Source organism: Rutidosis leptorrhynchoides, chromosome 3 (genome assembly GCF_046630445.1).
Source record: "Rutidosis leptorrhynchoides isolate AG116_Rl617_1_P2 chromosome 3, CSIRO_AGI_Rlap_v1, whole genome shotgun sequence".
Lineage (NCBI taxonomy): Eukaryota > Viridiplantae > Streptophyta > Magnoliopsida > Asterales > Asteraceae > Rutidosis > Rutidosis leptorrhynchoides.
Genome location: NC_092335.1, coordinates 313,330,343 through 313,342,937, shown reverse-complemented (window position 1 = coordinate 313,342,937; position 12,595 = coordinate 313,330,343). Strand labels below are relative to the sequence as shown.

Genomic DNA, 12,595 nt, shown 5'->3' with positions numbered 1-12,595 from the left:
GAAGATGTACAAAGATCTCAAGAAACACTTTTGGTGGTCGGGTATGAAAGCTGATATTGCTAAATATGTAGGAGAATGTTTGACGTGTTCTAAGGTCAAACCTGAACATCAGAAACCATCAGGTCTACTTCAACAACCTGAAATCTCGAAATGGAAATGGGAAAACATTACCATGGATTTCATTACTAAATTGTTAAGGACTGCAAGTGGTTATGATACTATTTGAGTAATAGTCGATCGTCTCACCAAGTCAGCACACTTTCTGCCAGTGAGAGAAGATGATAAAATGGAGAAGTTAGCACACTAAATGCTTTAATATTACATTAATGTATATTCTTTTATAGATTAAATGTCTACTATACATTGTGCGATATACGTAATTCATGTTATAGATTAAATTCGTATGATTAGGTTATGGAGATTATAGAGAATAGAGAGAACTTGGAAGTGTCTTATCGACAAATGAAGTTACTTGTTTTTCTCAGCTACAAACTAATCCCGATTCCAAGTGTTATGGGTCACCTTGATAAGCTTTTTATCTCAATCTTATGCTGTTTAATTATATAAATTATACTCCCTCCGTCGTCCCAATACAATTATCTCAGAGAAATTACACCGTTTTAAAAAATGTCATATAATTACTATATAAAGAGAGATTTTATAGCAACTATTTTTGTTCTGAGTAACAAATGAGTTAAATAATCATTCGAAATTCCAAACTTTGAAAGTTAAAACACCCATTTTAACCATAAGACATTGCCTACATGGTTTTCATTAGAGCATTTCTAATATGCCTGAACTGGAACCTCTGCCTCTATAATTAAGGCAAGTTACCGATCCAACTCACTCGAAAAATAACCACATCACAAACAAGAGTATCCCAAAATCTAACTCATAATATATATAGATGTACATGTTTTAGGCACTTCCATAAAACATAAGTTGAATATATGAAATGAATAAACCTCTGACTACAAAGACTTCCCAGGATCATCAGAAAAAATTCTTGATGCACCGGGGCTGAATTTGTACCCAACGTCTAAAGCTATACATGTTCCCAGAGTTCAAATGGAAATTTATATTACTTATAGATACTATAGTATTATTATTATTATTATGCTGATATATCATCTCCAATTCACTTATGACTTAACCATGGTAAGAAGCTTTGTGATTTTATTCTTCCATTATTCCCTTTTCCATGTACAAACCGTCAAAATCTCTGAATGTGCACTAAGATTGGGAGTGAATTCTTGCATAGATGTTCTTCTTATCTTGAATCGCCTTTTGAAGATCTACAAACATATCCACAGATAGCCCTGAAAACTTACTCAACTGTCCAACAAAATCCTCCAAACGCGACTTTACACGATCAAAACTCGCATTGCGATCTTCCAAACCTTCCTCCGGTAGCAAACTCTCCCCTGCAGGATCACCGGGCAACGAATGACGATGAGCGCCTTTAGATTTTTCTTGACGGGGCAAGAAATGGCCAATTGCAGCGGCTAAATTTTTACAGGAATCCGCAACTTCTTTAGTAGGTAAAGTTTTAAGATTGTCTAGCCAGACACCACAAGTAACGTAAATTGGTGGGCCATAGTCTCTTAACGATGGTGGTTGTCGTCTTTTTTTCTTGGTTGATTGTTGGGGAGGAACACATTTGTGAAGCCACCCGTCTAATGATTGAACGTATGATTTCTGTGAACCAATCCATTTTGTAAAACTTGAAGAAAGAGTGCTCAATTCACTTTCAAGATGTACGGTGATCTGGCGATGCATGTCGGATTGTATTGAGATTTTGGTGTGCGTGTTTTTATTTATTGATGATATGATGAGGAACTGTTCTTTATGACATTCATGCATTACTTCCCACATCTTCCTCAACCTGCCAACACAAAATAATCGTTACTTAAAATGACCAAAGAGATGGGGTGCAAAAGACATTCAAATTAGGTTGAAACTTTCGCCTTCGATAATTAATTATGTAGCGAATAATCAGATACTAAAAAAACAAACTATCCAAAATTGACTCTTCATAAAAAGGAAAGTAATTAAAGACTTGATATCAAAATTCTGTTTATCCAAACATTATTAACTGATTTATGTACTCTATCTGTCCCAAAATAGCTGTCCCATTTTGACTTTTAAAGTCTTTCCATTTCAACTTTGACCCAGTTTGACTTTTGAAGTATTTCTTTTTCAACTTTGACTTTAAATATTTTTGTTCCTATTATATAATATTTTACTAAAATCATACCAGTGAAAACATGTTTAAAACCTACTATATTTAAATAAATTTCATCAAATATTACACAAAACAAACTAAAATAAAAGTCAAAGTTGTGATAGAATAAAGACTTATTGGGACAAATATTTTGGGCCGGAGGAGTAATTAAAAGTCACAATAATCGTATAATAAAGCACACACCCATACCCATACCCAAACCAAAACACTCCTAATATGGTTCTATTAGTAACCTAACGCCTACATACATGTATATGGGTGTGTGGTTGTATGTTTGCTACTCTCATCTTTAATAATAATAAGTTATCGAATTAAACTACATACCCTTCAATCAACTCTTCGAGTTGTGGGTGAAGTTCCTTGTCTCTTAGGTCTTCAATTCTTCTTGATATCGAATCAATCCTTTGGAAAGCAACTCCGATTCTCCAGTGTAGATCCTTTACTACTGCACGAGTTTTATCAACCCTACGTGTACTTTCACCACTCGATTCTAGTTCCCTAAGAAGTTTACGCTTTTGATCGTATACCTTTCTGAGCATCTCATTTGCCTGAACGTAAGTGTAAAATAAACAAATAAGTCGTGCAAATTTAAAAGCATTTAGTGACCCGTAAATGGTTGTATGGCCAAAAATCTAGCAACTACAACGATGTGACATTGTAAAAGTACAATCACACGATATATCTAGTTTAAAGTAACTTCCCCGCCGAAGTTGAGTCCTTTTAACTCTTTTTTAGTATTTACTCGATTATTTCTGCATATAGTAATAACAATTAATATTGAAATAAAACTTAAACAAGATACTCAATCGTCATCAGCTTATGATGAATAAGTCAATCAATCCAGGGTTTTGACTATTCCTGACGATTAGTAAGTGAAAGCCATGTTTCCTAAAGCAAGGCATACAATTGCAATATAGTTAGATATTTAGATTGCTACTATTAACATACCTAATTTAGCTTTTAATACAATCATATAGATTAGGCCTATGATCTCACCTGTTTCTAAACAAGACACACTACTGGGAAGGAAATATTCAGATGAGTTGTTAAATAATTCGATTTACAGACAATTGTTATTTGAACAATGCCTAAGAAGACAGTGATTCTTCGCTTGGCAACCCCATTTTGGGTTGGTGTAACAACAAAAGATGACTTGGAAAGAATGCCGTGTTGAAACATATAAAACCTAAATGACTCGAAAAGATGTTCTTTTGCATTATCACTTCGCAAATAAGTATCACTTCGCAATTATACTTGTGGTTGCGCTCATGCGTGAGTAAATACTTCTGAAACGGTTTTCCGTAAATTAGAGCATGTAACATGTGCGTAATCATCAACAAATGTTACGAAGGTTCAAATACAGACAATGATATTGAACCTACTAGTGATTTCGGTACATAAGGTTCAAATATATATAATAAAGGTTCAAATATATATAATAATAAAAATAAAAAAAAAATAAAAACCTTATTTACCATAAACACACTGGCATGCAGCAAATTGACAAGATTCCTATTGTAAGGACGACAAATTAGAGAAAAGGTGACATAATCTTCTTACAGTTTGAAGACACATATGGCCTACCCGACAATGGATGTCAAATAGGGACAAAGATATAGAACCTACTAGTAAGTTCGGTGCATGAAGTTTAAATAATCGGCCTACTAGCAATGGTAACGTGAGATGACTTTGCATTGGTTTAAAAATCAATAAGAGATCGGGGTTACATTACAAGCTGATGACCCATTTAGATGTAAAAGACAAAACACTTGCTAGTTTTATGAATATCAGTGAAAGCAGCATCAGAAGACAAAAGACTATATTCATCAATAGATACAGTAGGGATAGTGTTCTTAAAAAGCATCAGATCTAGCAAGTTTCATACAATAATAATAAAAAATCCAAAAAAGATCAAACCCGAAAATTTCACGCTAAAAAATGTAGCAATAATCAACTCAAAACAAGAACCAAATTACCCAAAACAACAAATCTTCCAGCCGAAACAGCTGATCTCGAAGAAAATAATCCATAGAATATAAAAACATGTTGTCATTTTAGAGTAGACAGAAATTTTAAGAATAAAAATGGCGCAATAATCAAAACAAACCAAGAACCAAACCAGCCAAAAAAATAAATCTTCCAAATACGAATCAATCGATCTCATAGGGACTGAGTTGATAGCGGAGCTCAAATAGGTCGTTTGATCTTGTAGGGATCAAGCCAAGGTTGTAAAACTCGCGACTTGGAGAGAACTCGGCAGGAGGTTTTTGAGGAGTTCTCGGCGACTCCGAGAGAACTCGGGGGAGAACTCGGATGTTGACTTTCATTGACTTTTTAGTTTTTTAATATATTTTATATATATATATATATTATATATTTAAGTTTATAATAATGATTTATTAACTTATAGAGCCCATATATGTTAGTTTCATCCCATTTATTTATATTTTTAACTCTTTCTTCCTTAACTTTTTCTTCCTTAACTCAAATTCCGGCCACTAACTTCCAATTTCAGCCATCAAATTTCATTTTCCAACCGCCAAGAATATGAATAAGGTGAGAAACAAAAAAAAAATTGAAAATTTTGCAGGTTTGACCGGCGTTGACCAAGGTTGACCGAGTTTGTGGCTCCATTCTGCCGATTTCTCCCCGAGTACTCAGCCGAGTTTTGCAACCATGGATCAAACAAAATTGGGAAGTCTTAATAACAGATGAGACTAAAATCTAACGAAGATTGAATTTAGAAATTCAGATATGAACAAAACCAACAAAATCTCATAGGGATCAGGTCAGAATTCACATAGAACAATGCTTGACGGAAACAGGATGGTGAAATCTGCCGAAATACGGAGTCACGTGGCGTTCGATCACTGGAATGTTCTGGACTGATATATTAAGGCTGTGCGACTTAAGAAGCACTCAAGGAGGGTGCTTAGTTTGAACAGCGGCTGAAGAGAACTTAGATCATAATTAGCTCAATTCATAACTAACAATCTTTAAAGCTCGTGATATAATACCATACCATGTAATTCTAAACAGGACATTAAAACTGGATATATTGGGTGTACAGAGAACCCCATTATATTAAACATCATGTCATCATTATTAAACCATATAACCACTAGCAAAGAGGGAAGGATTTTTTACCATATCAAGGAACGTAGGTCTTGAATAAGTCCCTAATGTGGTCTCATTTAAGCATAAAGAGAAAATAATGGTAATCGAGGTACTAGAACGAGAATTCCTATAGTAATTAGATACATGATCACACACATCGTTTATTTGAACCAGACTTCGTATCGTTTTTAACTTTTCATTATCAAAAACAGAGCTTTAAACTAATGAGACTGACAAAAAATTAACTAAGTCCGAAGATGATAAAGAGGTTCTCGATAGATATTCAAAATTAACTAAGGAACGTAGATCTTGAATAAGTCAAGTTGTCAACAACCTATGATGTCAAAATAACTTTGTGGGTGTCAACAGCCATATATATAGTTACATCCAACTCCCTAATGTGGCCTCATATAAGTGTAAAGAGTGAATAAGTGTAAAGACTTCCTATAGTAATATAAAAAGCTGTGAGTTGCATTCATAATGTAGGTTAGGGGAAGCACATATTTGGAAAAAATATTAATGAGTTCATACCTTAACTTCATCGTAAAGTTTCTTTTCCCATGCGTATAGCCGATCCAAGGTTGAAGCATGGCTTCCTGCATTCATACAGAAGTTGTCAAAGAGACTAGCGGTAGCATCCTCGGGATTTTCTTTAGTGTTGGCATTGGGATCATGCCTGAAGGATGAAGCACGAGAAGATGTTGACCGGTGCCACATTAAGTACTCAGTTTGAACAGGTTCTAAATAAACCAAAAAATAAATTAATGAATAAGTAAATAAAATAAAATAAAATAAAACGAATCAATTATTTGTTAAAATTCAAATACATGAGTACAGTTTGAGCATCTAATCATACAATATTATAGTTTTTTTGCATACATGTTATCAATGTTTATTTAGGTAGACGGATTATTATCTAACTACTATTTAGGTGTCAATAAATCAAACAAAGATAATTATCTAAACGTGAAAACACCCTGATACCTAATTTGGAAGACTTCCACAACCATTTTGCAAAACTTCTCTCCTATTAATCTTACGAGAATATCTTATTCCTGTCGATTTTAACTAATTAAATAAATATGATCATATACATAAGCCTTTTCCCCTGTGGGTATGGCACATTTAAAAATCCCTAGTCATTGATAGCATTAATGTTATAAGGAAATACTACTTTATTAGTAGTAAATGTTCTGTAATGAAAATTAATCAGCAAATAAATAGCAGTCGTCTCCATATTCATGACGCTGAGACCTACTGACCTGAACATTTTACTACCAATAAAGGAAACAAATATAAACTCTGGATAATTCACTATATTTATGCCAGGAAACAAATGCTATATTTAGTAAAGCAAACTAATTATCAATGATCAATAAAGCATGCTGATTTACACTTCTTAAAGTAACAATGAAACTCACCTTCTGGTACTTGACTTGGATCATCTCCACATGCCAGACATGATTTTATAAATTTTGAAGTGAATGAACCACCTACCACATAATATAAGCAAGACAGTGTTATATTTACAAAACATAGATATAAAATTTTAAAGAATGTAAAGAAGGATAAAACATATTCCAGAAAAAAATTAAGTTTCTATATTAGATAAACAGAGTACTTACGTTCTTTCCCTGGGAAAATTTGACGAAAATGAAGTTTATTGGCTTCAAGCATTCTAGGGACTTCCCTTCCACATTCTGAAGCTTTAACAAAAAGATGTTCGATATCTCTCATGCTTGAAATGAAATCTTTAGAAGGCACCGACTTGTTATCAGGAGTTCGTTTTACCACTTCTGTATTTTCATGTTGAGGAATTACAACGTTCTTAACACCTGAAGTTTTTCTCTTTAACGGTGACAAATAAGGAGAAACACCCCCATTCAAAATTTCAGTTTCTGATGTCATGCTATCATCAGCAGAAGACATTGACTGCAAACCAGTCCCGTTGACATTATCTGCTACCCTGTTCAAATTTTCAAAACTTCTAACCAACCCATCTGCAGATGGCTCATCAAATTCATCTTCTGATTCTTGACCATCAACACACACACTCTCCCGGGATGGACTTTTTTCTTCTTTTTCCATTTCATTGTAATTTTCTGTCACTTGATTCAATTCTTGTGTTTCTTTTGAAGAAAACTCGTTGTCGATCGGATGAGTAAGACCAAAAAAATCCCACGGTTGACTTTCAGGGTCAAATGAAGTTTCAGGTTCATCTAATGAACGGGGAGTGGTGTTATTTGGGGTAGTACTTGAAGAGGTTACAGATACAATGACAGGAACAGATGGTTTTTCTTCAACTGTTTTTGAAAATGAACCTTTAATCTTCATATGATTTGTATAAAACCGAGTTGAAGTTGGTGGAGAAGGTGATGGAGATATGTTTCCAGGCGGAATTATATGTTGTGACATGGTTGAAGAAAACGAGTGTCCAAAGGGCTCTGGTATTGCACTTGTGGAAGCGTATAAAGAGGGTGGTATTGCAGGTTCAGGTTCAACAAATCGCCTTAATGCATTTCCAATTATAGTTAAAGATTCTATATATGTAAAATGAGTGGCTGCAAGTGAACATCTGCCATCAAGGGCTCGTCTAACAAACTTTTTCCGTTCACGACACAGTTGCAGAGCCTTATCTTCTTCCACTTTTGAGTTCGTGGCACCCATACTTGATTTCTATCCACACATGGGCTTCTGCCTGAATGTTCAAAAGCTTCATGTTAAGAACACACAACAGTGGTTCTAGTTCCAATTTCAAATTGTATATAATATAAAGACAGCCATTAACTAACAGCATAGCACGACTCCTTAAGATATAGCATGCTTAAGTCATGTTGGAAATCATAGCTAACTAAATCAACAAAATAACTAGCTTAACAATCAGTACAAACACAAATACTTCTACACACAAAAATTATTCTTTCATTATCAGAACTATATTAGAAAGTACTGTATCTATCTTTTCTTGTATTCCAATAGTAAATTGAGAACTTTTTAATCAAAATGAAATGATTGATACACATCTATATCACACTATACCTATATATTCATCAATAGCCCTAAAATCAATCAGAACCAAAAACAGAGTAATTATTTTTAATCTCAAAACATTTGGCACAAAGCAATATCCAGATACGAATAATCAATCCAATCGAAACATTAGATCATCAATCTAGCAATAGAAAAATCAAATTCAGTCTATTCAACTTCTAATTCAATTAACAGTACGAATACGACGAATTGAATTCGGAATCCAATCAATTAACTCGAATGAAATTCAACAAGAATTAAACTAATAAAACCTAGATGATAATAAATAAAAAAATTACCTGAAAATTAGGTTAAAGTTAGAGAGAATACCGGATGGATAGAAATTGATGAGTGACGGTGAGCAGCGCAGTAAACTGAATGAAAAAGTTTGTATGTAATTGTGTGTAAATTTGTTTGCTTGTTCATGCAATGTGCAGGAAAGAAGGAAGAAGACGAAAGTGTGAGTACAAAATGTGGGCCCGCAAATAAATATAAATATAAATATATAATAAATAATTATACTAATACTAATAAATAAATAAATCAATAAGAAATACGGAGTACTACTAGAATATAGCGGATCGGATCAGGGAAAAAAAAGGGTGCTTTGCTGGTTCGCCTATGGATTGATGGGGGGAATGAGATGCTTCTTTTTCACCTTTTCTAAACAAAAAAAGAGAGAAAAAAAATTATAATGATAACTCAACTTTAAATATAAAGCATCTTCATTAAAAATTATTTTTTCAAATATTACTACCTCCTTTTCCCAATAAGTCGACCGTCTTACATCATTGGTAAAATTCGAATAAACTAAAGTACATATAGGATAGATCGCACTCAACTTGCTGTCTTTCCTATGGCTTGTACCATTTCTGTAGCGACCCGACAAAATCGTCATTGACGGCACCGTCTACTTAGGTCCCGTTACGTGGTCATAAGTCTTTAAAATAACGTTTGACCAAAATATGTCGCATTCATTTCAAATGTAAAGATTGTTTCAAAGTTTACAAGAATAGTTCAACCATTAGTTACGTTACAAAGTTATAAGTACAAATGAAACCTATGCGACACAGTTTAAAATAAAGTCAAAAAACGCTCCATGTATGCATATATACTCGACATCCAATGCAAGTATCAAAATAATGAGCGGAAGCATGTATCACATATCATTCAAAGACATGAGAAAAACATAGAAATCTGTCAACGAAAACGTTGGTGAAATCATAGGTTTAATTAAGTAAGTAAGTACAAATGAACCACAAGATTTATAACATTGAAATAATAGTAAACCATTCTAAAATTTGTTATCACGAGCACCCAATTATCAAGGCTTAACTTTCCATCCATAGAACCCCATCACAATAGTGTTAGAACATACACTGTTTCTCGAAAATATATTTCATCCGCATAACGGTAGCGAACGGTTCGAATGAGGGTTTGTCAAACCCATATGGCCATACAACATAAGTTCTCGCTTACACCCGGCAAATGTAACTAATGATAATCGAATTGAGGATTTTGTTCTAACTCGTATGTAGAATGTTTGTTTTCGTACTTGTGTTCACTTAGTAAAACGAAACGTTTATGTTTTTCTCATCCCAAATGTAAGTTTAAAAGAGTAAAAGTGTGACTATGATCTCACCTTGAGTGCACGAGTAATAAAGTACTTCACAAGTAAACGTGTGCAAGGACAAATGCTAGTCTTGACCTAAACAAGTAGGTTGTATCAATAACGGTAAACATGATGGGTCAAAGTTGTTCAATTAGTCCTATGGCTCGTTACGACTCGATTAATATAGCATGTGAATCAAATTGTTAAGTTTCATGCAAGAATCAAGTATACAAGAAGATTAGAACGGTTTAAACAAGTATTGGTTAAGTTTGGACAAAAGTCAACTTTGGTCAAGTCAAAGTCAACGAAAAAGTCAACACGTTCGGGTCGGGTCCCGAACTATTTTTCTGAGGTTTTTAATTATATACAAGCATGCTGGCCAAGTTTCATGTTAATCGGAGGTGCGTAGCATAGTTAGAATTAAACGAAAAAGTAAAAATTTGGACAGTCGGGTTTGGAGCGCCGCTCAAGGTATTGGAGCGCCGCTCCATGTATCTGTTCAGCAATCTGGGCAGTTTGAACACTTAAGCACGAATCCAACTTCAAACAACCATAACTTATGAACCGTAAACATTCAAAACACGTATCTTATATCGTTGGTAAGGTAATTTAACGAGGAATACAACTAAACACATTTCATCTATCAAATCCATCATTAACAACAATGAAAACCTCAATAAATGATCATTATTTAACGTTTCAAGCTCAAAAATGCAAACGGTGATTCGAAAATCCAATTTATGCATACGATACACCATTTCAAAGGTAATTAAACATACATTGCAACTAAACACTTACTAACAACAAGTCATAGCATTCAATGTATCAAAAGTTCATTTCAAAGTTCATCAAACCCTAACCAAAATCAAGAATTCAATCATTTTGTAAATGAAGCTTTTCTAAATCAACCTACACATCAAAATGAAGCTAATGATGTTAGTAACACATTTAATACATGAACTTTAACATAACAACAACATTTAATCATTCAAAACTCAAGATCAAACACACCAAATTTCAAATTCAAGCTAGTTACTCAAAACAACAAGATCGAGCATACAAATCATATATTCATGTTAGACTTGAGCCATAGACACTAATTAACACTTTTATGAGTCAAAAATATCAAGAACAAAGAATCTAGTGATTTTAGAAAGTTACCCAAATGAGATGAAATTGATATCAAGTTGTAGATGATGAAGAGAGGATTCCAAATATGTAATTTGTTTGAATTGATGCCTGCTAGATCTTGAATAGATGATGAATTTGTGTTGAGTGAATTGAGAGAAAAAGTGAAAGTATGAGATGAGATGGGAGGTGAATGGTTGAGTGGAGGAGATGCACTTTGACTAGTTGACCTAGTCAATTCTTTGCCCACTTGACAAGTTTAGTCCCTCAAGTTTCAAAGCGGGTGCGTGAATTAACCGAACGAATTATTTTAAATACGCGAGAGTAAACGGGAGATGTTAAAATCCAATAACGGAAATATTAAGAACATTAGCTAACGGAGGGTACGAATCTAGATACGAAAGACGTTATTAAAATAAAAAGACGGGCGTTAAAATAATTTTAACGGAAAAATGGGGGATGTTACATTACCCACACCTTAAAAGAAATTTCGTCCCGAAATTTAGTTGGAAGTAGTAGTTGATGTCTTTTCCTCGAGACCTAGTGTCGTCAAATTTACGAAAGAGTGAAGGTACGTCCTTGGGCATTCCCACGAACTTTGACAGTCTGGATTTTACGTTGTCTTAAGGTTTGGTTTTACGATCCATAATTTCAACCGGTTCTCCTATGAAGTGGAGTTTGTCGTCAATGGTAAGCTCATCTAAAAGAATAACAAGTTCCTGTTTCGCAGGACACTTCTCAAAGTTTGATACCTGGAATGTAGGATAAACGGGAATTTAATTGAGTTGGGTGATCTAAACGGTATGTAGCGGTTCCAATACGCCCCAAGATTTTAAAAGGATCAATATATCGCGGAGTTAACTTTCCACGTTTCCGAAACGGATTACACCTTTCCAAGGTGCGATTTCTCAATATTACGCGGTCACTCACTTGGAGTTCGAGAGGTTTACGTCTAACATCGGCATAGCCCTTTTGGCGACTACGGGCCGTCTTGAGCCCTTCTCGGACTTGAACGATCTTAACGGTTATTTCTTGCATGAATTCAGATCCGGTGATTTACTTATCATCTACTTCGGTCCAACGAATAGGAGAACAACATTTGCGGTCATATAAGGTTTCGAAAAGTGCGGCGTTAATACACTAGTGGTAACTACTGTTGTAAAAGGAATCGGCTAAAAGCGACAATACATGTTTGTAGCATGTCTTTCCAAGATTCGAATCGTACGTTTGCATGGTCCGTCTGAAAGGACCCGTTCATATACATTATAAACGATTCACAATAGTTGATTACATTGCGAGGTATTTGACCTATATATGATACATTTTACAAACATTGCATTCGTTTCTAAAAGACAAACTTTCTTTACAACGAAAGTTGACGGCATGCATACCATTTCATTATACATCCAACTAAAATTGACTTAATAATAATCTTGATGAATTTCAACTACTCGAATGCAACG

At 34.3% G+C, this 12,595-nt stretch overlaps 1 protein-coding gene across 2 annotated transcripts; it reads right to left on the bottom strand.

Moving 5' to 3' along the window:
• Positions 1–876: 876 nt before the first annotated feature.
• On the bottom strand, positions 877–8,821 carry LOC139897448 (uncharacterized). 2 transcript variants are annotated; one of them, XM_071880147.1, is made up of 6 exons: positions 8,723–8,821; positions 6,988–8,060; positions 6,784–6,855; positions 5,894–6,102; positions 2,570–2,793; positions 877–1,885 (listed from the first exon to the last, which is right to left on the bottom strand). In XM_071880147.1, the coding sequence occupies exons 2-6, from the start codon at positions 8,027–8,029 to the stop codon at positions 1,234–1,236; spliced, it is 2,199 nt and encodes a 732-aa protein (XP_071736248.1). In that variant the 5' UTR covers positions 8,030–8,060; positions 8,723–8,821; the 3' UTR covers positions 877–1,233. The 2 variants fall into 2 exon arrangements, with proteins under 2 accessions (XP_071736248.1, XP_071736247.1); XM_071880146.1 differs by having other exon boundaries at positions 8,692–8,817.
• Between the last annotated feature and the right edge of the window lie 3,774 nt (positions 8,822–12,595).

Coding starts and splice junctions, on each gene's coding strand:
- LOC139897448 (XM_071880147.1), bottom strand. CDS start 8,029: ATGGGTGCCACGAACTCAAAAGTGGAAGAAGATAAGGCTCTGCAACTG. Junction 6,856..6,987: donor AATTTTCCCAGGGAAAGAAC/GTAAGTACTCTG, acceptor ATTATGTGGTAG/GTGGTTCATTCACTTCAAAA. Junction 6,103..6,783: donor TCCAAGTCAAGTACCAGAAG/GTGAGTTTCATT, acceptor TGGTTTATTTAG/AACCTGTTCAAACTGAGTAC.